General features: G+C 45.9%; 9 protein-coding genes across 9 annotated transcripts; 3 read left to right on the plus strand and 6 right to left on the minus strand.

The window, feature by feature from the left end:
- Positions 1 to 208: 208 nt before the first annotated feature.
- Positions 209 to 971, minus strand: TGAM01_v210324 (hypothetical protein; the record flags this gene model as incomplete). The annotated part of the gene is made up of 2 exons (XM_018810137.1): positions 209 to 577; positions 651 to 971. The coding sequence occupies 2 exons, from the start codon at positions 969 to 971 to the stop codon at positions 209 to 211; spliced, it is 690 nt and encodes a 229-aa protein (XP_018656632.1).
- A 408-nt stretch (positions 972 to 1,379) lies between these two features.
- On the plus strand, positions 1,380 to 4,112 carry TGAM01_v210325 (eukaryotic translation initiation factor 3 subunit C; the record flags this gene model as incomplete). Its single annotated transcript, XM_018810136.1, has 3 exons — positions 1,380 to 1,740; positions 1,803 to 2,785; positions 2,847 to 4,112. 3 exons carry the CDS (start codon positions 1,380 to 1,382, stop codon positions 4,110 to 4,112), a joined length of 2,610 nt encoding a protein of 869 aa, XP_018656631.1.
- A 546-nt stretch (positions 4,113 to 4,658) lies between these two features.
- TGAM01_v210326 (hypothetical protein) lies at positions 4,659 to 7,042 on the minus strand (the record flags this gene model as incomplete). The annotated part of the gene is made up of 4 exons (XM_018810135.1): positions 4,659 to 5,665; positions 5,734 to 6,385; positions 6,453 to 6,755; positions 6,806 to 7,042. 4 exons carry the CDS (start codon positions 7,040 to 7,042, stop codon positions 4,659 to 4,661), a joined length of 2,199 nt encoding a protein of 732 aa, XP_018656630.1.
- Positions 7,043 to 8,788: 1,746 nt separating this feature from the next.
- TGAM01_v210328 (hypothetical protein) lies at positions 8,789 to 9,736 on the plus strand (the record flags this gene model as incomplete). Its single annotated transcript, XM_018810134.1, has 1 exon — positions 8,789 to 9,736. One exon carries the CDS (start codon positions 8,789 to 8,791, stop codon positions 9,734 to 9,736), a length of 948 nt encoding a protein of 315 aa, XP_018656629.1.
- A 450-nt stretch (positions 9,737 to 10,186) lies between these two features.
- Positions 10,187 to 10,963, minus strand: TGAM01_v210327 (hypothetical protein; the record flags this gene model as incomplete). The annotated part of the gene is made up of 2 exons (XM_018810133.2): positions 10,187 to 10,618; positions 10,697 to 10,963. The coding sequence occupies 2 exons, from the start codon at positions 10,961 to 10,963 to the stop codon at positions 10,187 to 10,189; spliced, it is 699 nt and encodes a 232-aa protein (XP_018656628.2).
- Positions 10,964 to 12,757: 1,794 nt separating this feature from the next.
- On the minus strand, positions 12,758 to 14,464 carry TGAM01_v210329 (amidase; the record flags this gene model as incomplete). Its single annotated transcript, XM_018810132.1, has 1 exon — positions 12,758 to 14,464. One exon carries the CDS (start codon positions 14,462 to 14,464, stop codon positions 12,758 to 12,760), a length of 1,707 nt encoding a protein of 568 aa, XP_018656627.1.
- Positions 14,465 to 16,277: 1,813 nt separating this feature from the next.
- TGAM01_v210330 (WW domain-containing oxidoreductase) lies at positions 16,278 to 17,288 on the minus strand (the record flags this gene model as incomplete). Its single annotated transcript, XM_018810131.1, has 1 exon — positions 16,278 to 17,288. The coding sequence occupies one exon, from the start codon at positions 17,286 to 17,288 to the stop codon at positions 16,278 to 16,280; it is 1,011 nt and encodes a 336-aa protein (XP_018656626.1).
- Positions 17,289 to 18,369: 1,081 nt separating this feature from the next.
- On the plus strand, positions 18,370 to 19,438 carry TGAM01_v210331 (hypothetical protein; the record flags this gene model as incomplete). Its single annotated transcript, XM_024550770.1, has 3 exons — positions 18,370 to 18,469; positions 18,529 to 19,321; positions 19,378 to 19,438. The coding sequence occupies 3 exons, from the start codon at positions 18,370 to 18,372 to the stop codon at positions 19,436 to 19,438; spliced, it is 954 nt and encodes a 317-aa protein (XP_024404493.1).
- A 202-nt stretch (positions 19,439 to 19,640) lies between these two features.
- Positions 19,641 to 20,809, minus strand: TGAM01_v210332 (hypothetical protein; the record flags this gene model as incomplete). The annotated part of the gene is made up of 2 exons (XM_018810129.1): positions 19,641 to 20,561; positions 20,615 to 20,809. The coding sequence occupies 2 exons, from the start codon at positions 20,807 to 20,809 to the stop codon at positions 19,641 to 19,643; spliced, it is 1,116 nt and encodes a 371-aa protein (XP_018656624.1).
- Positions 20,810 to 26,332: the final 5,523 nt, after the last annotated feature.

Consider the following 26,332-nt stretch of genomic DNA (forward strand, 5'->3'; position numbering starts at 1 on the left):
TCATGTCGTGGACAAAACCACGGCCGGTCTGCCACTGCCTCTCTGTATGTGATGGTGGACGATGTTTTCTTTCCACTCCTTGTCATTGTATGCGCTCCCGTAGGTCTTGATCCATTGGAATCATAGAAATTAAGTGGTGATCATTAGTCAGGGTCTCCACCTCTGCGTGTGAATGCACATAGTATACATGAGGATTAATAAGAACGCTCTACATCTTGATATCAAAACTTGTCCCGCATCCGCAGCTGCTTGACGCATACGGGTTGTCAACAATCTTGAACTGCGACCCAATCAACTCCTGCGTAAAGTCCACCTTGCTGCCCTTGAGAAGCTCTAGGGAAGGCTCGTCTAGTATGACCTTGGCGCTGCTTTCGGATGAAGAGGAACCGCCCTCGTCCGGAACGTACTGGAAAATGCTGTCTTCCTCGCTAACGATAGGAGATGCTTCGCGTGCTTCTCCAGTAGGCATCGTAATGAGACTCATCAGGTATTGAAAGCCGTGGCAGCCTCCGCTCTCGACTCGGATCCGTAGCGCTAGATTCGGGTTCTTGTCTTTGACCATGATCTCGGAGAGGCGCTAGGAGCATGATTGGTAAGTAATACTGTTGATGTAGAAGTATGAACGCGCAATGCTTTAGTAAAAGTCCTACCTGAGCTGCTCTTGAGGTGATTTCCAGCACCATATCCTTGCCATCTTCATCTTTCTGAGGGTTCTGTACGCATATCGTAGCGAGACGAGAAGCAGATGCTGAAAAAGGTCGGCTAGCTGTTTGTCGGCCTATTGACAGGGCTGATGATGTCGAGGCCGTGGCTATCGACGTGCGGCGTCCAATATAAGATGTTTTGCGCGGGACGAGGAACTCCAGAGGCGTTTGTTGTACATGTGAATTAGCGGTCGAATACCGTCGCTTAGCGAGCTGGACAAAGGATCGAGCGGCAGAGGCGCCATTTGCGCATCGTAGGGGCGTCATGGTGAATTACTATGCAGATGGTGCTGGCCTGCTGTTGGCGCTGCTGTAGGACGAGAAAAAGGTTCAAGATGGCTTTTGCCGAGGGCGTCGAGACTCTTATCCAGCCGTCTATTTCCGCCTGCTGATGTCAGGCCAGGCACGGCGGCACATCTCCGGCAGCACTCAAGCCTACACTACTGGCCAGATCTGGCGCATTACCTCAGCAGACCGCCAGCCAGAGCGCACTCGCTAAGCCCCAAGCCGCCGCCCCACCTCCCACCAAAAATCAGTGAATTTTTGAACCTTGAGTTTTGAACCAACCCCGCCACCTCGAAAGAGTCATCGAAGCCCCTGGCCTGGCTCTTGAATTCTTCGACCTGGGAGGAGAAATTTTGACTCAGATAAAACCGAGATCAAACATCCGCCAAAATGTCTCGATTTTTCCGTGCCGGCAACGACGACAGCTCCAGCGAGAGCTCCAGTGACGAGGAGGAACTCTACTCCGGAGAAGAGGGTCAGGAAGTCGACCAGGAACAGTCTGAAGAAGAATCCGACGAGTTCGACCAGTCCGACGAGGAGAGCGAAGAGGCCGACGACAAGGACGCCGGCGACCAGAAGCAGGGAGCCTTCCGATTCTTGAGAGACAACGTCGAATCAGACAGCGAAGGCGAAGATGAGGTTCGAGACAAGGTCAAGAGCGCGCAGGACAAGCGACTGGACGAGCTCGAGACCTCCATTAAGCAGATTGAGAACGGCCTGAAGAACGGCGACTGGACCCTGATCTCAAATGGTATGGCAGTGGTCACAATACGCGAATAAGCGAACAGCAGCACTAATGATTTTTCCGGGCAGAATTCGACAAGCTGAACCGACAGGTTACCAAACTGCCCGCGGGCAGCAAAATCCCCAAGCCTTACATCAAGGTTATTGCCGAAGTCGAAGAGGCCGTCAATGAGGCTCTTGCAAAGGCGAAGGTCACACCGAAGAAGATGAACGCCATCCAGGCCAAGGCCCTCAACGCCGTCAAGCAAAAGGTCAAGAAGACCAACAAGGACTACCAGGCGCAGATTACCGTCTACAGGGAGGACAAAGACACTTACCTGTGGTCTTCAGACGAGGAGGAAGAGGAGGTCCCCGCTCCCAAGGCCCCCAAGGCCGTCAAATTCGAGGATTTCGCTGCTGCCGAGGAGGTCGCTGATGAGGGTTTCGCCACTGTTGGAAAGGGCGGCCGTACTCTGCAGTACACCCCTGAGAGCATCTTCAAGCACCTGCGAGGCATTTTGGAGACTCGTGGAAAGAAGAACACCGACAGAATTGACCAGATTAAGGTCATGGAGAAGCTCAACGAGATCGCCAACACCCCCTACCAGCAGATTCGTGTTCTTCTGACTCTGGTCTCTGCCCGATTCGACCTCGGCTCTGGCACCACCAACGTCATGCCTCTGGAGCACTGGAAGGCTGCTGAGAAGGAGCTGTCTCAGCTGCTGACCATTCTCGCCAACAATAACGAGTACGTCGTGCTCGAGAATGTCGAGGAGTGGGATGATGATGAGAAGCCCCCTACTCTGCAGCCTGGCGAGAAGCACATCAAGGTTGCCGGCAGCATCGTCTCCTACGTTGAGAGACTCGACGACGAGCTGCACCGATCTCTGCAGAGCATCGACCCCCACACCTCAGAGTACATTGAGCGCCTGCAAGACGAGGGTGCTCTGTACAACGTCATCTTCCGCGGTCTCCTGTACTACGAGGCCCTGCAGAAGGATGAGACCATTGAGGTTCCCCAGGATAGTGTCAACCGCATTATCATGCGAAGACTAGAGCACGTCTACTTCAAGGTAAGAAGAAACTCGCGATGCTACTGATGTAATTACGTTCATACTGACTTTTTATACCTAGCCTGCTCAAGTCGTCAAGACTTTTGAGGAGAACTGCTGGAAGGCCGTTGGCGAGAACGTCGACTCCACCACCACTCCTCGTGCCCAGGCTCAGGAGCCTGCTGAGCTGGTCAACGTCCTCTGCGCCTACCTTTACACCCACAGTGAGGGCATCCTCCGTGCCCGAGCTCTGCTCTCGCAAGTCTACTTCCTCGCCCTGCACGACGACTACTACAAGGCTCGTGACATGATGCTCATGTCTCACTTGCAAGAGACTGTCACCGGCTTCGACATCCAAAGCCAGATCCTGTACAACCGAACTCTCGTCCAGGTCGGTCTCTGCGCCTTCCGCAAGGGCCTCATCTACGATGCTCAGAACACTCTGCAAGAGATTTGCGGCAGCGGCCGCCAAAAGGAGTTGCTCGCTCAGGGTGTCATGATGCAGCGATACAGCCAGGTCTCTCCCGAGCAGGAGCGCCTGGAGAAGCAGCGCCAGCTACCCTTCCACATGCACATTAACCTCGAGCTACTCGAGTGCGTTTACCTGACTTGCAGCATGCTCCTGGAGATTCCTCTCCTGGCCCAGACCGGCTCTTCTCCTGATGTTAGGAAGCGTGTCATCAGCAAGACCTACCGCCGTATGTTGGAGTACCACGAGAGACAAATTTTCACCGGACCCCCTGAGAACACCCGAGACCACGTCATGCAGGCCTCCAAGGCTCTCGCCGCTGGTGAGTGGAAGAAGTCCATCAGCTTCATCCACAGCATCAAGATCTGGGATCTTATGCCCAACAGCGAAGAGATCAAGGAGATGCTCTCCAAGCAGATCCAGGAGGAGGGTCTGCGAACATACCTCTTCACCTACGCCCCCTTCTACGACACCCTCGCCGTCGAAACCCTCAGCGACATGTTCGAGCTCGACGCTACCAAGGTCGCTGCCATCATCAGCAAGATGATCAGCCACGAGGAGCTTGCCGCTTCTCTCGACCAGGTCACCAGCAACGTCATCTTCCGCAAGGGCGTCGAGCTCAGCAGACTCCAGTCCCTCGCCCTCGCCCTATCAGACAAGGCCAGCGCTCTCATCGAGACCAACGAGCGGACGCTCGAGCAGCGCACCCAGGGCACATCAAATGCCTTTGAGCGACAAGGCGGCAGAGGTCGGGGAGGCCACAGAGGAGGCGCACGTGGAGGCAGAGGAGGTCCTCGCGGTGGTGGTGGCAACACTCAGCGACAGGCTGGTGGCACACAGTTCACTGGCGGCGCTCTGGGAGCTGCCGTCAGGGGTTAGATTGGGTGGAACAGTTTTGAGCATGATGAAGGAAAAAGGGAGTAGTTTTGGGCTGGTAAAGAAGGGGAAGGGGCGTCCAAATTTGATCATCTCTCTTGACAGACTTTTTTTTAGTTTTGGGTGTTTTTTATTAAAACGAGATCCCCTTTTATTTTCTCTTGTAATGGAAGAAAACAAAAGTCCCCGGGGCGGCGAGCGAGGAAACGGAGGGAACTCGCTACAAATTTGTTAGATAACGTCGAACTGGAATTTTCTTTTTAACTTTAAAAGAATGAATGCATATAAACAATGAATGTGTATGCCCCTGTATTTCTTGAGCTACCTATGTATGTGGCAATTTCTGGCGATCCTTTTCTACTCTATCAGGCTGTATCTGCCTTATTATCACCTAGGTCTGAAGAGGTCCTTCAGACCTCTTGTGCCCCCATTCATTTGACTACCAGTATATCTTGCAGATCTACAAACATAATCTGTAAAACATCGTAACACTCACCGAATCTTGAGTTTCGGCAACGCAAATCTTTACGACAACGTAAAACCCGACCGCTAGAGCCAGTCCCAAAATTCATCCCAATCCTCATCAAATCTGCCGTCGTCCAAGGGTGTGGTATGGAGGCATTCTCCCATATCATCCCTATGCAAACTCATTTCTTGATCAATTTTTTTCTCTTCTTTACCATCAATAGGAAAATCCACATAGCTGTGCACCAGTTCTTTCAACTCTGACGGTAGCCTTTGGACAATACCCAATCCTTGGTTGTGTATCTCAGACTCAGTCCACCAGCCATACTGCTGAGGAGGCACATTGGCTGTGGATATGATGGGAATGCCTGGATCAACTAGATACAGCTTGAAATACTTGAGGTGTCCTGTCTTGGACCGGTCGACCAGGGAAAAGGCCCCGTGGCGATGTTTGTAGACATTTGGATAGAAGATGGCATTATCGGGATGAACTCTGACGCGACCTAAAACTTGGAAGTTATTTTCTTCTGGTAAGAAACCAAATGCCCTATAAATAAGTTCTTCTGGGATTGATGAAGGGCCTGGACTCAAATTTTCTCCATCTCCAACAGCACCAAAGTATATGTAGCTATCCGTGATGTTTTCAATGTCATAACAGAACATGGCCGTGGATACAATATGTTCGTTGAGTTGACCATCTGTCTGCCATACATCGCCCCTGTATTCGGGGTTTTCGGGGCTGAGCTGGATTTCTGCAAATGTGATCATTACCTGAATTCGCTTATTTTGATGCGAGAAAAAGCCAGATGATTTAACGTCGGATGGACGGAGACGGAAATACTGGCCATCTGTGAAGTGTGGCTCAGGGAACTTGATTGGGTGCTTGTCAATGAACCATGTAGGAATAGAAGGTTCTTCCGGCATGACCATTGCATCACTCTCATTGTCTTCCAATATGAGGTTGAGAGCCGGATAATCTTGGCACTCAGACGTCTTAACAGTATTCATACCTTCCTGTATACCCGTCTGTGTGGCATTGGTCTTGTTTGTTCGCTGTGCTCTCGCCGCAACGCGCCTCTCATATTCGATACCTACATCAATCCATTGTTAGCGTGTTGAAGTATAAAGAGGATTGATTTCAAGATCGGAAACCACTTACTGGCTTCTGCAGATAAATTAGAAGACCTGCAGTTTCTGTTGCGGCGTGCGCATATACGGGGAGTTTTGCAGCTGGTGATTAGCTCTGCGCCCCGTATTCTCTGAAAAGCAAAATGATGAGGCCATCTATACACAATGTCCCATGCCGGTAACGCGTGATTGATGGCCTTTGAAATAATCGAGTACAGCTTTTTGTCCTTGACAGGATGCAAGTTGTTGATATAGCTGTCTATTCTAGCGTTTCCTTGCTTGCTTATGGTAACGTCGAAAGGAAGCCACTGATAGGTGTCGTCATATAGGCGAAATCGGTATTCCGCATCCATTCCTGTGTTGCGAGGCTTTGAGAGAATGTCTCCTTCTCCACAAGCATTCAGGCAATTGTGGCGCTTAATGGTCCTATCAGGGAGAATCCGAGATCGACCATACACCAAAGGGCACAGAGAGGTGTGAGCTTGGCGAATTAGGAGACCACCATTGTGTATGCACCGATAGCTTTTAACATGTTTGAGCTCTGTCGCAAGACCGGCGAATGCTTTTTTGAGCCCATCGGATACGACCGTATCAGATTTGATGACACAAGCGGAGTAATCGAAGACAGGGATGAGTCCTGTCTTCTCATATAAGTCGGCTTTGAGCTTAAGCTCTCGGATAGTCTGTTGCATCACATCAGATTATTGTGCTTGAATTGTTAAAGAAGAATTCGGGGGTCATGTAACGTACCTGTAGGGCCATAGAAGAAGTAAAATCAGCATACTTCATGTGTTTGCTCCAGTCAAGCGCTAGAATCTCCTTTCCCCAGCTTCTTGCGATGTCTCTGTTGCGAATATTGCTCCACCAGTCCGGCTTCTCTGTAATCTCTTCAACGACTTTGAGCATACATAGCTCTCGAATTAGCAGCGCCTTGGCAGTCCAGTCACGGCCGTCATTCGTAATGGTGACGGGGAAATGATCCTGCGCGGCAGGCATCCATTCCAAAGGATATCCGTAGCCGGGCAGCGCGATGGTTGCATTAGGGGAATGCTCCTGCGACCATTAAGTTAGTCAAGTCACTTGAACAAAGAGGAGACAATTACATTTTGAATATCAATGGCGATGTGGCATAAAGCTTCGTGTACCATTGCATAATGTGCTTTGCCATCATCAACCGACAAGTAGTAATCCATCTCCTCTGCCAGCCAGAGCATCACATGATTGGGATGCAGCCATGGAATTTGCTTGAGCCACTCTTGGAAGTCTTTCTTTTGTTTTGCTGTTCCAGGAAATTGGTTGATAAAATATTCATGCCGGTTGATAGAAACGTTCCGAGGCATTGTTGCTGGTGAGCTGTTTCTGACGAGAGGAACTCGCGTGATCAATATGAGTAGCCGGTGGACAGAAGTGTCTCTGAATAGAAGAAGAGACTATGCTTGAACGAGGTCAAGACCTCTATGTGCTTGAAATGCAAGATGTGGATTTCTAGAGTTAGCTTTTGTGGGCAGAGGATGAAGACCGATAGCAATTCGGTTACTCATCAGGTGACTTTGCAACTGGCAGCTCCTTCCTCTGCAACTGGCCATGCAACATGCGGTGAATTGCACACGCGTACTTGCAGTGGCCTAATTGAAAAAGATAAGCAAAAGTATACGAAAGACGTAAATGTCGGCCATAGAAGTAGACGTGACATTTTCCGGTGCGGCATCTCATTGAATTGCTTGCTTGCATGAGGTCTCCTCGAAGAGTCCGAGGGTCGATATTCAGAGTATTGGAGAGCACCATGAGCAATAGAAAGAGAAGCCGTGCATTGACTTTGAAGATACTGATAGTGCATTTAAGGCATTTTTGCGTGTTGGTCTAGCTCGAAAGACGCAGCATGGGTGCATTTGAAGCTGAAATCGATATGGAATGGGGAGAGAGCACGATGCGGCAGTAAGAACGAGCAAGTAGCCAATGCCTCTTGTGGTGGCAGACTCGAAATGTAGGATGATCATCAAGTTTAAGAAAAAAAAAGTGAAAGAGAATAAATAGCTGTAATATTGGAACTGTCCATGCCTCGAGCATGGATATATATCGTTTGCCAATTAAACAGCCGGTCATGTCCATCTGGGTAGAGCTTCAGAGGAAGCCTGTTTATCAATGCCTCATTCCCATTGAGCACTACACATAAGTATATCAGAAATAAATGGCGCTCTGGAGACTGGGGGAAGCAGACATCGTAGAAGCAGCAGAAAGATCAATAATACATCTTGTCAATATTGTGACTTCAGCTACGGCTAGAGTGCTGGATATCAAAACTGGGGCGTTGAATGACAGTCTCAGAACATGCTGTGCATATGCAATTCCAATAGCTATCCGCTGCTTTAATCTGCTTTAATCCTGGTAAATCAGCTGAAGAAACTGTTCTTAGGACATTCAAGCTTTCAGACGTTCAACTACTCTAGTGGGACATTGGCGAGATTCGACGTCGGGACGGTTGAAATACAGCTTGAGCTTATTAGCGAACCAGCACCCCCTGTAGCTCCATTCTGTGGGGCCAAAGGCACAGTTGACACCACCACTAAAAAGCTCCAATAGATGCCACACACCGTTACAGCATGGACTTGCTGCAATGCCACCAATTGAGCACATTCAGCATGCATCGTGAATCATTGACTATTCCATACTTGCACCGCGTTTGTTGCTTTATATCCACATTTTGGAATTAATAATCAGACACGCCAAATATACCCCATACTTGTCATGCATCGCCAAACGCCAAATCGCGGAGCATTCTGCCTTATCCGAGGTTTTGTGGGGGTGGACCTCGGCAGCCTCCACGCCGTTCTCGGTTCTGGCTCTCGGCTGTGGCATTGACAGGGACTCTGGCTCAATTATTTCGCATTTTGAACTTATACAAGTTGCATCGCGTGTGTTTCCATCAAGCCAGCGAAGCTTCAGCGTTTGTAATTGTCTCTCGGCAATTGAGAGCGCAGGCTGATAATCTCTCGATTCGACCAGCCAGCTGCTATCGATAGCCAGCTCCAGCTGCAATCCAACTCCAGCTCAATCATCTTCTCCAACCTCCCATCATCGCCATCGCCATGACCGACGCAGCAGTCGACACCGCCGTCGACGTCTCGGCCTCGACCGAAATCGCCGCCGCCATCGACTCGGCGCCCTCCATCCCAACGCCCTCCAAGGCCCCGATCGGCGCAGTCCTCGCCGCCGTGCCCTCCAACGCCGACGCCTTCGCCGCCCACCTGCTGCGATGCATCCAGACCCGCGCCGGCGCCGACGCCGTGCTGCAGTTCCTCTGCTACTTCTTCAAGCTGTCCGGCTCCGTGCTCGAGACGCTCAGCCGCAACGCGCTGCGCCAGTCCGCCCAGAAGCTCGTCGCCATGGCCTTTCAGCTGCCGCCCGCCACGACGGTGGTGCTGTCGTCCGCGCCAGCGCCTGCCGGGGCAGCGTTTGCGCTGAGCCTGGCGAATAATTTCAAGGCGCTGTCGGGAGTACTGAGCGAGGCGCGGACGATCAACCGCCTCTGGGGTCTTCTGGGTCTGTATTTCGGGCTTAAGAGGATCGTCGCGAGGATGCGCCCGAAGAAGGTCGAATCCGAGAAAGAGGGCTCGGTGGCTGTTGTCGAGTCGGCGGCTCCGTTCGAGACGATCTTCTCCCTCACTCAGATCGTCACCCTCATCCTGTTCCAAGTCTTTGAGAACCTGGCCTTCCTAGGCAGCAAAAAGGCCATCGACCTCAAGCCCGCCACGATGGGCAAGTTTGGCCTCCTCAGCGTGCGATGCTGGGGCACATACGTCTTCATGGAGCTCTCCAGGCTGCTGGTGGAGCGCGTCCGCAGCAACCCCGAAGTCAAGACTGCCGCTTGGGCAAAGACGTGGAACAAGAGCTTCTTCCGCAACTTGGCGTGGGCACCGTTGACTGTCCACTGGAGCATTCCCGGAGGAGGACCTTTGCCCGATGCGCTGGTGGGCTTGCTGGCCATGTACCCGTCGACGGGACAGATGGTTGATCTGTGGCGAGAGACGGCATAAGAGCCGACAGTTGGATACTTTTATTTTCTCTTCTTGAAAAGCCCTGGTGAAAGGGGCGAGTACAGTATATTCTGTTTGGTGTTGCGCGAGAAGCTGTGCAACTCAAGATAGACTTGGGAGGGGAATGACTCACGACGCACAGAAAGATTGCCTGTCTTACGACAACGTATAGATCAACAGCGGGTAAGACTGCCCGCCGGAGTAAATGCTGGTGCCGGGTGGGAGAGGTACGTAGGAGGTAAGCTTGTTGGTCTGTCTTTGCTTCACTGGGGTTGCATGTAATAGTTATGTTGTGTTATGTATTTGTCATTTATGTTGATGATTTTACGCACGTACTTCTTTTTATATATTCATCTCATCTATGCTGATTTTTATCTGGGCCGCTCATACCACCCTCGCTAAATGAAGTAAAACACCAGTTAAGAAAAAAGTCCAAGAAAAGCAAGCCGTCTACATGTTAAACCGCTGGATCTCCTGCAACGTCCAAAACTTCCTCATATTCTCCGCCCCCAACGACCGCACCTCATCGTCCAAATGCGCCCACAGCACGCCTCCCCAGCTCTCCATCTTCTCCTTCAACACGCTCAGCTCAAAGTCCCTCTCGCCGCGCTTGCTTTGGTCAATGTACTCCTCAAAGCCCTCCAGCCCCTCGTGGATCTGCGCGTGCTGCTTGACCAGGTCGCCGTTCTTGGGGTCAAACTCGGGCATCCGCTTGGCCAGCATGGGGAAGAAGTACGTCTCCTCGATGCGGTGGTGCACGGTGAGGTGCTCGGCGAATTCGGTGCCGATCTGGAAGAGCTGCTTGAGGGACATGCCTTGGGGGCGGCGGCCAGTGGTGCAGGCCTGCCAGAGGACGTTCCATGATTGGCGGAAGTTGTTGTGCTGAGGTTATATGTGAGTGGGATGATGCCTTTATATAATTGTATGTGCCGTTGAGGTGAGGGATGCAAGTTCACTTACAAACCAGTTCATCTTATCAGCAAGACGGTTGTATATCCTAAACTCATGGTCAGAGAGCTTTGGAAGCTCTTCCTTGACCGGACATGGCTCCTTTGTGTCTTTTGGCGCTTCTCCTGCTGTAGCCATGGTGAAGGCGTTTCTCTGAATCGCTGAGTGGGATATATAAAAAGCCTGCTGCTTTGGTGTTGCAGCAATGATTCGTGCTCGATTCGTCACAACACTGCTGTTGAGCAACAAATTCCTCGTCAGAGACTTTAGAATGAGCATCCGTCTATTCGGATTTTCTGAGATTTATTATTTCTTTCTATACACTGCTCAGAATAAGTTCCCAGAGAGAAGCCCTTTTAACCCCAAATACAAAACGGCGCTCGCAAAACTTGGAATCTCCGTGTTTGAGTAGCCCTCAAGCAACGGCTCCCAATGATTGGCTATTATGGATGAGTCAGCCGTGTACAGAACTCCACCGTCTTACACAAGCTTCTGTAAGCAGCAATTTTAGATGGAAAAAGTCTCCATAAAAATGCGCGGTATCGCTTGTGATTCGATCGTGTAGTTTGATATGGGTCGGAACCGATAGTCCGGGTCGCGCTGTCGGTGTTGTTACAGTAGAGGCGAGGAACATGTGTCTAGGAAGAGATGTTGAGATCTAAGATTTCCATAAAGGGTAATTTAAATAATGAAAATTAATAATTGGAACTCTCCGAATCACTCTACCGGTGATGGTGAAGAGTAAAAATAGCGAGCGTTACGATTCAGTTTACAGGAGTAACGTCTCATGTGGTTATCAGTGGCTTTCAGCCTGTAAGACTACGATTGACACTTGAAAGACCTGCTTCATTACCTGCATCAACAGATACATAATGAACGATCCGACTCTTTCCAGACATTATTATCGCCGATATACACATGTCTACGTGGAGCTGAAGCTCGTGGAAAATGTGCAAATCTCTAGGTGTAGTATCAAATACAAGAAATACAGGGATTCCACAATGCACCACTAAGCGCGCGGCAAGCTCCTTAAGCAAGCAATTCACATCTCGCTCTAAGTTCTGGTCTCAAAGCTCCGACTGGAAGCCGAGATTTAGAGAATTCTTTCTTTTCATTCTTCTTTTTTTTTTTCCTAGCGTAATACTAGATCATCCATTCCGATTGTCCTCACTTACAAACCGCCGAATCGGATGTAGAGTTTAACCGCTAACATTACCTATCTTGTGCGATGGAATCGATGCCACTGCAGCTTGTGTGTCTTGTATCGCGCATGATGTATGTAAGCAACTATCGACTTGCTCAGAATATCTCACTTCCCACTCCATCGCGTGTAACTCAAAACACGTATCAGCGTGGCATTGTAATTCCAGAATATACATCCGAAGTCAGACAAGTAATAAACCGAGAAGTAGACACAAGCCACAAAGCACTTTTTGTTATCGATTGATGGGGCAAAGCGTTGTGATTATAATTGAAAGGCATCGTGTGAGGTTAAAAATGCTGTGAAAACATGTCGGAGCATAGTACAGCCCAGTCGATGGACAGCGTGAAGCGTTGTGGTTATGATTGCAGGGCATCGTGTAAGGTTAAAAATGCTGTGAAAATACGTCGGAGCATAGTACAGCCCAGTCAATGGACAGCGTGAAGCGTTGTGGTTATGATTGCAGGGCATCGTGTGAGGTTAAAAATGCTGTGAATTTGCTCGCTCCACTGTTTGCCATGAATCCAGCCCTACGCGCATCTATCAGGGGGCTTTTGGACAGGGCTTTCGACTTATCTTTAGAACAAACGTCATGAACTTCGTGTTGGAAAGCCGGCCTTATCTTGTCTACCTACGCAAACTCCGCCACACAAAGTAGAAGGACATCGCAGGAATAGACCTTCATTGCACATAAAAGCAGTGCTTCACGCCGTCGTCAGCAACTACTCGAACAGGTTTAATTGCAAGTAACACAATCTCAACGCAAAAGAAATCATTAGCTCAACAGCTCCAACAACATGAACTCGTCAACTCATGTTATCACATCATCAATATCCCAATCTCATAACTGTTACGTATCGTGATACAGCAGCCTAAAGCAAACACCCTGCAGATATCGGAAACGCAACACATCGCCTGCGCACAACATCCACCAGCTCCGTCTTCGGCACAACAAGCGGACGAATCGTCCCGCGCACATTCGTCCTCTGCTCAAACGCATACGCCATTGCAAAAAGCTTCTCCTCGCTAAAGGCCAGCCCCGAAAAGGAGATTCCAAACGGGCCATTGGGCGCCGACAGCGCAAGATTTCCCCAGTCAGACATTGTTGTAGGAGCCCCGTCCGGGCTGCGGCCCAGAGGCACGGAGATGACGGGCAAGCCGACTGCGCTGGCCGGCGAGCTCGCATAGGGCGTGGGCATGACCATGGCGTCCAGGCGGTGCGTTTCAATTGCTCCCGCGACGCAGTCGTTGGCGAAGAAGTATCGCTCCAGAGTGACGTTGGGCCAGTATGTCGGGTCCGTGTTGTTGATGCCAACGTACAGGAAGTCGTCCCAGGCGCCGGTGCTGAAGCCGGGATAGTTCTCGCGGCGGTCTCGTCTGGTGAAGTCGCGAAGATCCTCCAGCGACGTGATGTTGTTGGGATTGTGCGTAAGCAAGCTGAGATACTTTTGCGGGAGGTCGGACAAGAGATCTGCGCCAACGGGGGCAAAGGCCGGTTTCTGAGGAGCAGACGCATTGGTCAATGTCTGATACACGGTAGAGCAGATCATGTCGATGTTGTCCACAACCTGGGCACCAGCCGAGCGCATCACGTCCAGCGCTCTCTCAAAGGCTGCTGGATCGCTGTCGTATGCCGGATCGAAACCAGTGGCGAGGATATTCCGGGACACGCCGATTCGCTTGCCCCTGAGGCCCGAGTCCTTACACGCGGCAACATAATCGGGCATCTCGTCAAACGGGATCGCGCTGGTGTAGTTGTCGTGCTCATCAGGTCCCGCCATGGCCTGCATCAGGTACGCGGCATCCTTGACCGTTCTGGTCAGAGTTCCGACAGTGTCTTGCCTCGATGAAAACGGAATCACCAAGTGCCTCGAAGTCAGTCCGACCGTAGGCCGAAATCCCACGACATTGTTTGCATGCGCCGGTGCGAGGATCGATCCGCTGGTGTCTGTGCCAACGGCCCCCCATGAGAGGCCAATCGAGGACGAAATGGCACTTCCAGACGACGAGCCTCGAGGATCTTGATTCGGAAAATATGCGCCGAGTGCTTGGCCGCCATATGCCGACCAGCCTTCGTGGTTGATGTGTTCTCTGGATGCTGCCCACTGCGATAAGTTGGATTTGCCGAGAATGATGGCCCCGGCTTTGCGCAGTTTGGACGCAATGGTGCTGTCTTCGGGAACTTTGGCGCCCAGCAAGGCGTAGGAGCCAGCAGAGTTGTTCATCTTATCGAATGTGGCAATGTTGTCCTTGAGAATCACCGGTATGCCATGGAGAGGAAGCTTGGCACGATCAATGCCAGCTCTTCTCTCGGCATCGCGCTCTGCGGCTATGGACACTGCATCAGGGTTGATCTCAGTGACGGCTTTGAGCATCGGATTGACCTCTTGGATTCTATCAATGTAGGCCCTTACTAGATCCACGCTGGTGAAGAGATTTGTGTCCAAGCCGGAGCGCAAATCGGCGAGTGTGGCATCGAGTAAAGGTGGAAAGGCATCATGAGCATGTGGTAGGCAGAGGGAGAGAGACGAAAAGGATACCACGTGTATAACAGTGGCCAAAGCTTGAAGAGGCTTCATTGTCGAGTCCGGAATGATGCTCATTCGTGAGGTTGAAGATGCGAGCTCTACGATTCCCTGGCAGTATATAAGTAGACATCTTATACATGTTCGAGCTCAGCCTTATTCCTAGTGCGTATTCGAATATTACTTGGAATAGTAATACTTGAACCAATATTACTACATGTATCTCATGATGACCAGGATTATTGAAGAACAGCAGCATAGCTCTCCTAAACCGCGCTACGGACCGTCCCAGCAAACTATTATCGGCAGGGTTGTTTCCCTTGCCCGTTCGTGTACAGTACAGATACTACTAGTACCTAGTACTACTAGTTGAACATTAAAAAGACAAATATTTCCGGATTGAGTCCACTTGTGTAGGGCAGACGGCACAAAGGCTGGGCATGGTTGGGCATCTCAGGGCTACCGCACACGAGATCTGGTCGTATCTCGTGACTGCAATCGCACTTGATTCTGTTGAGCGCGTGTCTAAGATGTAATCTACACATCATCTTTGTCTCTAACGTACAACTCCTAGACTGGGCTGAGTAATAGCTACGGGGAAAATGAAGGGAGATGTCGGCCACTGTGGCTATAGGATTTTGATAGCTTTATTCATCCGTTCTCATGTAGGCCTATCATATACTAAAATGTCAGAAACTCTTAAAATGATGCATCAACCCAGATACCTATCATTCGAGAATCATATAGGTAGTACCTAGGTAGTACATACATATACAATTGATTTAATAAGTCTCACAGGGAAATATATATCCATTTGTACCAAAAGTCAGCATTCTTCTCCCTAAATCTTCATTCTCCTGGAACTATCTTACTCAGACATGCATTTACGAAGCATGAACCCACGCCTTTGACCCCAATACGGCTATCTCGGCACAACTTCAGCTGAGACACGGCTTGCTTCGCTGCCACGGCCGCTTCGGCGACGTCTTGGATAGGTCACACAGCGAGGCTATAGTGTAAGAATGCAGTCACATCGGAGATTGCCCTTTTCTGCCAATCAGCAGCAACACTGTTCAGATGTCTCAGTTCAATGCTAGTATCTGGGTGGCGCAAGGGATGGGATCCCTGCCATCAGCTGGCCTCGGTAACCATTTCGCCGGGCTTTGTGCCTGTGTCTGTGTAACCCCGACTCAACGTGATGCTATCCTGCCGTCTCAGCGTTAACCTGGTCCGCGGATGTCTCAAGGTTAGCAGCATTGAAGCGGTGAGTATGGCGTACAAGTACCTCCAGTCTCTTTCGCATCTTGCCGCCACCAACAATCCCTTGAGTGGTGATTTGCCACGAATTTCAGTGAATTATCGTGATGGGCTCAATCAAATGGCTGCTATGACGAACATTCGTGGCTAAAAGACAGGTTATCGATGGTAATCTTGCTCCCAAGGCCTGCATCGTTACATGTACCCAGTTTGCTGGTTCACCAATGTGATTGCAAGTCGCACTATATATCCCTTCACTGTAGATCTTTACCACTTTAAATCATCCTTATCAAATGTCAGAATCAACACTCGGCATTCGGTTCAACCTTGAGACGACTAGCAGAACAACGTTGGCAGATAAAAGTCGGTTAAACTCGCGTGATGTCGACATCGAATCTCAAACATCTAGCCTTGGATAATCGTTTCAATGCACCGATGCATTTGGAATAGTTGACAACAATCATTTGCCAGGTCTTAATGTAAGTGACCTTTATTGTTTGCACCGTTAGAAATTCAGTAAGCACACGAATACCTCTGCTTTCAGTTCTTTCTATACATGTATATAATTCTAGCTCAAACAAAACTCGCGCCTCTTCGTGCATCTATCTGCCTACTCAACATCCTCCACTCCAACAATCTTCAGCGAATCCTTCCAAAGCCTAGCCTCCTCCTCAGCATTATACGTATGGCCCGTAGTCAGCCCGCTCGTCATATCGTGATCATCCGGCCCGGGCTTCGCCACCGCAACATCTACCAGATATTTCCCTCCTTTGCCTTCCCATTCCTTGCCAATCGCCGCCCACACCTGCGTGGCAGCACCTTGCTCAGGACTCTTCATGCCCTGGATAACCTTGGGATCAATCGTCGCCATGAAACCCTGAATGTCCTCCTCGGACATGTATCGCATAAGACCAGTGGAAATGCCTCCGGGATGGACGCTCAGACCGTGAAGACCGCGAGCGCCGTACAGACGCTCAATTTGATTGGCCATGTATATGTTTGCAAGCTTGGACTGTGCATAGGCAACCCAACTGTCGTAGTTGCCGTTTTGGAAGTTGTAGTTGTCTGAGGCGAGGATGCCGTGCAGACGGTGACCGGAGGATGACACATTGACCACGCGAGAGGCAAATTCAGGAGTGCTACCGGCGAGGAGAGCAGGCTTGAGAAGCTGGAAGAAGAGGAAATGAGAAAGGTGGTTGACGCCGAATTGCATTTCGTGGCCATCTTGCGTGAGCCGCAAGTCGGGAATGGCCATGACGCCAGCATTGTTGACAAGAATATTAATCTTGTCCGTATCTGCCAAGATGGTCTCTGCCGCAGCTCGGACGCTCTTGAAGGAGGTCTGGTCCATCTCGACGAGCTTCATGCGCGAGGGCTCAAAGATGCCGTCAAGCGCATCTTTGGCCTTGGTGAGGTCTCTAGCGGTAAGGTAGAAGGATGCTCCTGTGGCGGACAGGGCGCGGACGGTCTCGATTCCAATACCAGATGAGACACCTGTGACGACAATGACCTTGCCCTTGAGCTTGTCGGTCATTCCTTCGTCCTGGACGACCTGGAGGGCGGTTGGTCTGGCATCACCAGGGCCTTTGGGGGAGATGTGAGCTTCGGCGTAGCGAGACATGATGTATATATCAAAGATATTTGCAGTCTATGAGAGTAAGTTGTAAGTGGTGTTAGTTGTGTAAGTGTCTCTGTTTTGAATCTGTGGAAGAATACCTCTCCTTGTCTAGTAGGACCCTACTGACTCTTATATATCTATAGGTTCTACACCTTTTCGACCTATCCGAGGCCCTCCTAGCCCCTCAACTATTGCCATAACTACCACAACCACGCGGAACTTCTCAGATACGTTGAAACGCTTCAAAGTCCGAGTATAGCCTCAAACCCCGTCGCATCGACTTATACGCTGATGTTTTTTTCCCAGCGCAGCCTAGCCCCGGCTCCAGTCCGCCATCCGCGGCGGGATTTGGCTGCGGCCCCACAACGCCGACGGCTGATGGTTTTTGCTGTTTTGGGATGGCCCGCGGCGTCTCCCCTAAACGCCGACACCTAGCTGCAGATGTTTGAGATGGGAGTTAACAGGCAGTGTTAATTTCAGGGGCAGAATTTCATAAAACACCATTCCTGTGAATGCAGCGTCTGCTGTAGTGACTTATACGGAGCCGTTATTTAGTATAGAGGCGAGCTTGATTTTTTACTTGAATACAGGAAGCTGCGGAATCCATATTCTCGGTGTGTATTTGCAGTACTGCAATCAACAATTACCATACCATATTAACAGGGCGCCATTGTATAGTACATATATATAAAGATCGTGTAGAAGCTCATTAAATAACAATCAATGATTGCCGCTTCTCATACCCAGCGTACCATGCGTTGCTGTAAACAATGAGCGTTATACGATAGACAATTAGCGCTCTATTTTAGCAGACAAGCCCTGTACATCACTAAAAGGCGCTTATGCAAGTCTGGATTTTTCGATTATGTCCGCGGGCAAGCTCCGCATTTGTGGGTACATATCCGCCATGAGCCGACGACAGGTGCTTATATGAAGCATCCCCTTTCTAACACCCCAATCCAGCCCGTTGTGACATTCAGTGGGAACATGTACGGGTTAATAACTGGCTGTTCCAGTTGATGCTTTGCCCTCATCATATAGCTTCTATAACGATTCCACGTAAAGACGCAGGCACCCAATATATATGGATGCCACATCCGATGAAGCCATGCCTGGTATGACAACCAGCGAGATCCGCCAAGCCCGTAGAAAGATTCAAAACAGGGTGAATCAGAGAGCTCTTCGTAAGTAGGCTTTATAGGGCTTCTATTGGCAAGAAGAGGCTACTAACAGCACCGGCCAGGATCGAGGGTCAGGGAAAAGAAGACGGCCGACGGCAGCATAGCACATCCCTTCAGAGTCCATCGCTGGCGGATCGATGATGGAAATGATGACATGCCAGCACTCAAGCCAAAACAAGTCCCCAAAGAAGCCAAGACAAAGTCCGCTCTGTCCAACCAGCCTGCTCTCAGGGATCAGCCATCACAGGCGGAAGAGCCCAACAGCGATGAAACCCATCCGCATGGTGCATTAGCCTCCATATCAGCTGCAACAGCCGCAGACAGGCGCTCCTCTGCCTGGATGAATCTGCGTTACTGCCTGCTCTCAGAGCATCTCCTCCACCTCATCCACTTCAACGTGCTCCGGGGCCTCTCCTACAACAAAAAGGTGCTCAGGCCATGCGCCTTTAGCGAATGCACCAGCACGCCATCCATAACTCTAAGCCACGTCCTCCCACACATGCCAGACGAAAAAATCCTCGCGGCCCTGCGATTCCCCGAAAACTTGGCGCCAACAAACCTGCAACTCTCGCATCCCCACCCTAGCTGGATCGACGTGTTTCCCTTTCCGGAGATGAGAGACAATCTGATTCGGTACGAAGGCTACTTTAGCCATGCGGACTTTCTAACCGACCTGCTAGGAAACCTCATTAACTGCCTGGAAGCTGCGTGTGGCTTGCCCCGAAAGAGCACCAACGCGCTGTCGGGATCCAAGGATGGTGATGATGCTCCCGATCGCCAGGGTCTGATTCTGTGGGGCGAGCCGTACCAGAGGGATAGCTGGGAAATAACTCCGGGGTTTCTGAGGAAGTGGTGGTGGGTGGTCAAGGGATGTGGTGAGCTGATAGAGTCGACTAATAGATGGCGGACAGTGAGGGGGGAGAGGCCGTTGCGGATGGCTGTGCTGTCACAGTGATAAGAAGTAGTTCATGAGGAGGGTGGTTGTGTATAAAAGTGTTTTTAATATGTAATCTAGCTTTTGGCTTTTTCTATAATGCAAGACATGGCTTTCAACGCTGTCTGTCCAAGTCGTTATATCATTAACATGAGTACCATATTGGGTATCTTCCATCAAATGGTCTATCGGGGTATTCCATATCATACATCCTCCTCTTGCTTCTCCGTCTTATTTTTTTTATGCCTGCAGTTGTATCGCATCTGCCAATTGAATCGCATCTCCAACTTCATACGCCGGCGGCGGATCCATGACAATCACATCAAACGTCGCCACCGCATACTTGACTTCGCTCCCCAGCCCAATCGAAATGCCCGTCACAATTTCCATCGCATGGTCCAGCCTCACGATGCACGACTGCGTCGTCGGTTTCGTGTTCATGACAAAAAAGTTGCCCCACGCGCCCGAGTCCAGCTCAAAGACTTCGCTGTCAATCTTGACCGCACCGGCCATGCTGCAGCCGTGCCGTCTCTGGGTGGCTGTCCGCGGCAGCATGCCGACAGAAGTCATGACGGTGGATTTCAGGTCCATGGACACGCTTCGCAGATAGACGCCGGACTCCAGCACGTCTGGAGGTGTGTGGATAATGACTCGCACAGGAGTTGGTTGGCCGCGGATGAGAACCGCCGGCTGAGGGAGGAGGACCTCGACTTTGATAGAGGGCGCATATTTCGGGCTATACGAAGGACATGAGCCGTCGGCGTGCTCTTGGTCCATGATTGTGTTTCGTTGGTGCGCATATCCTCGGCCAGACTTTTCATTCATCGCCACGGACAAGACGCACGACGATCTGGGCAGCGACGTGATAGTCGGGGTGCAGCTAAAGGGAATCTCAACCGCCACGCTCTTGACTTTTGTCATTGGGCCGAGAATGCAGCGGCCCACGGAGACGACGATGCCGTACGTCACCTTGACGCTCATTTCGGGCTCGGCAATGTCCATTGACGGCGGGAGTTGGCACTTTTGGGGTCTGGCGCAGTAGCAGTTGGCCTCGGCGGGGAACTGGAAGTCGATGGGGGTGGTGTATATGGACTCGCCAGAGGCTGCGTCTTCGTCCCACTGTAAGTCTCGGTATTCGATTTTTCTCGATTCTTCAAACAGCTGCGATAGATGTTAGTAACTTGGTTATACTTGTATTATCCAGCGCTGCTCACCACTGTTGTAAAATGCCCCGGACTGGCCCCGTTAACATGCGTGGGAAACGAGACCACCATGGTGCCGACGAATTTGACCGAGATGCGCGGCGATTTGTGAAAGGTAGGACCGCGGATTTCGAACAAGGCTCTTACGCGGTCCTGCGCAAGATACGGCCCCTGGTGGGCATCTTGCAGATCGAGATTCAGCTTCATAGTGGGAGAACTGCGAGACCAGCGCCTGGTGCAGGTCTCGTTGGTGTCGCGACGACGGGCCGACGTAGTTGTACGGCAGTGGACTATACATGAAATGTATTTACGTGTAAGTTGTAAGTTTGCGTGTGAGATTAAGTTATGTGTGATGTGGCTGCATTGAGTCAATGGTGGCAAGTTGATGTTGAAGCTGTACATGATTCAACTGCTTGCCAGGCACTTATATATCTTATATATATACATCTTGAGGCTACCCACCTACTACTCAAGTTTAATCATGCAAGCCACCCGCTTGACCTGTCAGTCCTTTCAACGATTACCGACAATCGCCGAGCTAGTTTCGTTTTTCTAGAACACTGCTAGGCCCTCAAATGAGACCAATGGCGTAACAGAGGCTTGCCGGATGCCGGCAATCGCTCCCCAGGCACACTGAAAATGGCCTTATCGACGGACCTGAGTCGGAGTTGGGGGCTCCCCACAGTGATGCCACGCGTTCGGAAATTCGGAGTCGCATACAAAGTGTCAGGCGTCAGCAGAATTTTGCCGGCAGAGCCTTTTTTTTTCGCACTGTCGATAATAGCGCAGACGGAGATGCGCCGCCGTTGAAATTCTGGTCGACTGAGATTCCCAAATAGGATACCCGAGGTTATGCACTGGCAAATGAGCGTTCGCAATCATGACTGTAGGCAAATACTTGTTTATAAGTTTGTGATGCTGTCAACCATAATTGGAAATTAACTCTCCAAATGGATACGCCAGAATTCTATCCTCATTAAGCTTAGTAACGCCTCATTATCGGGAATTCCCATGTGGGTATAAGCGGGTTGTGTTCCTGGCACACCTACTCTTATGAAAAGTTGGAACAATAGCATCGATACGTTCAGGAACCTAGAGTTTGACTTCTGTATTTAGACTTGTATTATATGGCAGATGGCGGACGTGAACTTGGTTAGCAAATCAACATGGTCCCAATGAAACTAACTCTTCATATCATTCCATCTCAATAGTCCTAATTCAGCAGCTGATGTTACCATATTTATCCAACTTCTACAAGCCATTTGAAACCGTCTTCAAAATGACCTAGCCAATATGAGGAATGTTCGATGCCCAAGTAGATACAAAAGACCCAGCAGGGAGAAAAAAGAGTGTTCTAAAAATCTCACCAAGAATGAAAAGCCTTGCTAAGATATATAGAAAAGAAATTATTACGACCCAACAACCATAAGATATATACCTACGGAAATACCATGGACCAATGGACTAATTAGGAGAGGATCACGTCTTATACTGTGAGCCACTTATAATAGATTATAAACACTAAAGTAAGCTATCCTAGAGGATTACAATTAGGATTGTAAGCCACTTAAAATAACTTACTATATAAGAATTATTTATTATACTTATTAAATAAAACTTAAATAGTTAATTATTAATATAGCACTTTTAAATAATAATTAAATTAGTTATTTATAACCTTATTAGCTATGTAATTACTCTGCTTATTAAATCCCTCGCATCTCTCTGCTAATATAAACTAATGCCTTAGTTTATAAATTAGGAACCTACCCTATACTTAAGTATAATAATATAGGTTAAGATATTACATATTAATAACTCTTATTTAGAAAGACACCTGTGATTTTTTAAGCAATTTAAATTACTATGCCTAAAGTAACTTTATTAACTAGCACTTCTGCTGCTCCACTAACACCTGCTCCTGCACTTACTTTAATCTTTACTTAAGATAATAATAGTAATATTACTATAAGAGACGCCCCTAACTGGGATAATATATTTTAAGAATAAATTAAAGCTTTCCTTTAAGATATATTTAAACTTAACTTAATTTTTATTTAGAAGGCTAATAATAAAAAGACTAACATTAAAGACATAGGAATACTTATTAAACACTAACCGCCCCTTATATTTAATAGAAAAGTTAGTAAACTCCGTGAATTTTAAACTTAATTAAAGGCTTACTTTATAGACTTTTAGAATACCCTTAATATAAAATATAAGAAGGTCTCTTTTACAGCGTCCTATCTTAAAGGAACTGCCTTAAAATAGTTCCGCCCTATATAGGATATATATCTTAATAACCCTAAAGGACTATTACCTAAATCTATTAAAAAAGTCTTTAATAATTTTAAGGAATTTAAAGGAGAACTTATAAAAGCCTTTGGAGATATTAAAGAACTTAGGATAGCTAAAAATAAACTCTTTAAAATCTATTAAAAAGGAAAATACTTTAATTACACTGTGAAATTTAGGGACCTTACCTTTAAAGTTACTTAGGGATAATCCGCCCTTATTAAATGATTTTATAACAGACTTAGTAAAAATGTTAAGGAAAAAGTTTATAATATTAATTAAACTAAGTATAATTTAATCTTATTTATAGAAAAATATATAATAGCTAATAACCTCCTTTATAAACTTAATATAGGAAATTAAAATAACTTTAACTAAGAAAGTTTAAATTAAGGTAAGAAATAATAAGAATTAATTACTAAAAATAACAGTAGCACTCTAGGACCTATGGATATTAGTATAATATAAAAGGGAAATAGGAAAAAGAAAGACTTTAAATGCTATAATTATAAAAAGCTAAACTATATAGTATATAACTATAAGTTATTTAAAAAGAAAAGAATCCCTAAACCTAAGAATAACTATGCTATAAAGAAAGATAATAAAGGCATTTATATAATAGAACACTTAACCTTATTTAATAATAAAGACAACTATAAATTCTATTATTTTAAAGCTAAACTCTTAGATAACTTTAAGACACTAAACAAAGAACTTAAAACTAAAATACCTAATAGATAACTAGTCTTTTAAATTAACTTTTAATAATTATTTAATATAAAAAGCATAGTCTTAAACTAAGAAGATAATAATATTAAGTAGTGTAATTATAGGTTACCTTATAAACATAATAAAGACATTTAAAGAGTATATAAAAATTACACTTTAGAAATAAGAAAACTTAATGAGTTCTACTATAGTATTATAGAATTAAAAGAACCTATTAAAGGTAACACCCCTATTACCTTATATAAATAGCTGCATGCTATATAAACCTAAGGTTTTAAAATATAACTTATTCTAAGAGCTATAATACTTAATAGGGCATGGTTATATAACCTTCTTTATTATTACTACTATAGAGACTATAAATATATAAATTTAACTTATCCTTTGCACTATTGCATTAGCTAGACTAGTTATATTACCCACATATATATAAAACACTTTAAAGAAAAATATAATAATAATATTTTTCCTATATAAATCCCATTCACTCCTTATAAGAATATATACTATAATATAAAATTTTATAACTAAATATCTATATAATGGTATTAATCCCTTAAAACTATTATATTAAAACCAGGTTATTGCGACTATAGTAAAAGAGAATTATAGGAATACTATTTAGTATTTTATAATTATTATTAAACTGCTAAGCTTTTGGAATAGTAAGACCGCAGTAATTTAAGATTTAAATATAACTATAATAAAGGATAGTTTAACTATAAAAACTACCCAGAGCTAAAATGCAAATAATACACAAGTATAAAGATTAATAACTAGCACTATTTAAAAAACTATAATAGTCCCCTATAAGAGGGCAATAGAAGGACTTAAGATATATAATATCTCTTAAAAAGGAAAAAGAAAAAGAATATAACAGCAATAATAAAGATAAAAGAATAGTTAAAAGGCTTTTTTTTAAAGTATTATTAAATAGGAATTTACTTATAGTCTTAATAGATAGTAGGTCGGAATATAATTATATATCTGCTATAACTACAATTCGCCTGTAGTTACTAGCATATAAGAAAAAGAAATTATATTAACTTTAATATACTAAAGGCTAAACCTTTTAATATAATAATAGATAGATTAAACGACAGACTAATTACCTATTAATAGATTTTAGAAAATATATTATAAGAACTGTATGCAATATAGCTAATATCCTAAAATATAATCTTATTTTAGGCATACCCTAGTTATATAAATATAAACCTAATATAGACTGGAAAACCGGCTAAATTTATTAGCAAAATAATAAAGATCTAGAAAATAAGAAATTAGGAAGCTAAAAACCTAAGATTTTCCTACCGCCCACTAATATACCTCCTTAACACATTAAAATAAAAAAGAGAACCTTAAAATAATAGACGCAAAGATATATTATAATCTTATATAAAGAACTTATAATGCTAGATAAGGAACTTTAGAAAGTTAAGTAATTAACAGATCCACTAGCATATATCCTAGAATAATATTAAAAGTATAAAAAGCTCTTTTAAGATAAACTAAAAGAAGGGCTATTACTACACTTTAAATAGAATTACAAAATTATTTTAAAGGATAGAGTATCCCTAAAGTTTTATAAAATTTATAACCTTAGTGAAATAGAACTTAAAACACTTAAAGAATAAATTAAAGTATAACTTAAGAAGGGCTATATTTAAATCTTAAAATTACCTATTGGATATCCTATTATCTTTATATTAAAGAAAAATAGCAAACTTCAGTTAGTTATTAATTATAGGGAATTAAATAAGATAACTATTAAAGATAAAACCCTACTACCGCTAATCTTATAAATTAAAAATAAATTATATAGGAAAAAATAATTTATAACCCTTAATCTCACAGGAGCCTATAAGCTTACTAAAATAAAGGAAGGATATAAATAGATAATAGCTTTTATAATAAAATATAGACTCTATAAGTATACTATTATGCCTTAAGGACTTATAAATACACCTATATCCTTCTAGAAATAAATTAACTATATACTTAAATTATACTTAAATAACTTCGCAATTGTATATATTAATAACATTCTTATTTTCTTAGATACCCTTAAAGAATATAAGAAATACATTTACCTTATATTATAGAAACTTAAAGAAAATAAACTCCTCGTTAACCCTAAGAAATATATATTTTACTTATAGAAAGTAAATTTTCTTAAATATATTATTACCCCTAAAGAAATTTATATAAACCCTAATAAAGTTAAAGTAATTGAAAAATGGCTAACTCTAACTATACTTAAGGAATTATAAGTATTCCTTAGACTTATAAATTACTATTAAAAATTTATTAAAGACTTCTCTCTTAAAGCTATTCCATTAACTAATATAATAAAGAAGGATTAGTCCTTTAAATGGAAAGAAAAATAATAAAAAGCCTTTAAAGAACTTAAGGAAGCTATAACTTCGAAACCAGTTCTCGCTATGTTTAACCTAAAGAAACCTATTATAATTAAAACTAATGCATTAAATTTTGCAATTGAAGGAGTTCTAAGTTAACTAGGAGATAATAGAAAGCTAAGATTAGTTGCCTTCTTTTTATATAAACTTAGCGGACTAGTGCTATAATACCTTACTTATAATAAAGAAATATACGCAATACTGCAAGCATTTAAAGAATAAAGACATTATTGCCATAGAAGTAAGCATAAGATTATAGTATATACTAATTATAAGAATATTTTAT

Source organism: Trichoderma gamsii (assembly GCF_001481775.2).
Source record: "Trichoderma gamsii strain T6085 chromosome Unknown Scaffold_60.2, whole genome shotgun sequence".
Lineage (NCBI taxonomy): Eukaryota > Fungi > Ascomycota > Sordariomycetes > Hypocreales > Hypocreaceae > Trichoderma > Trichoderma gamsii.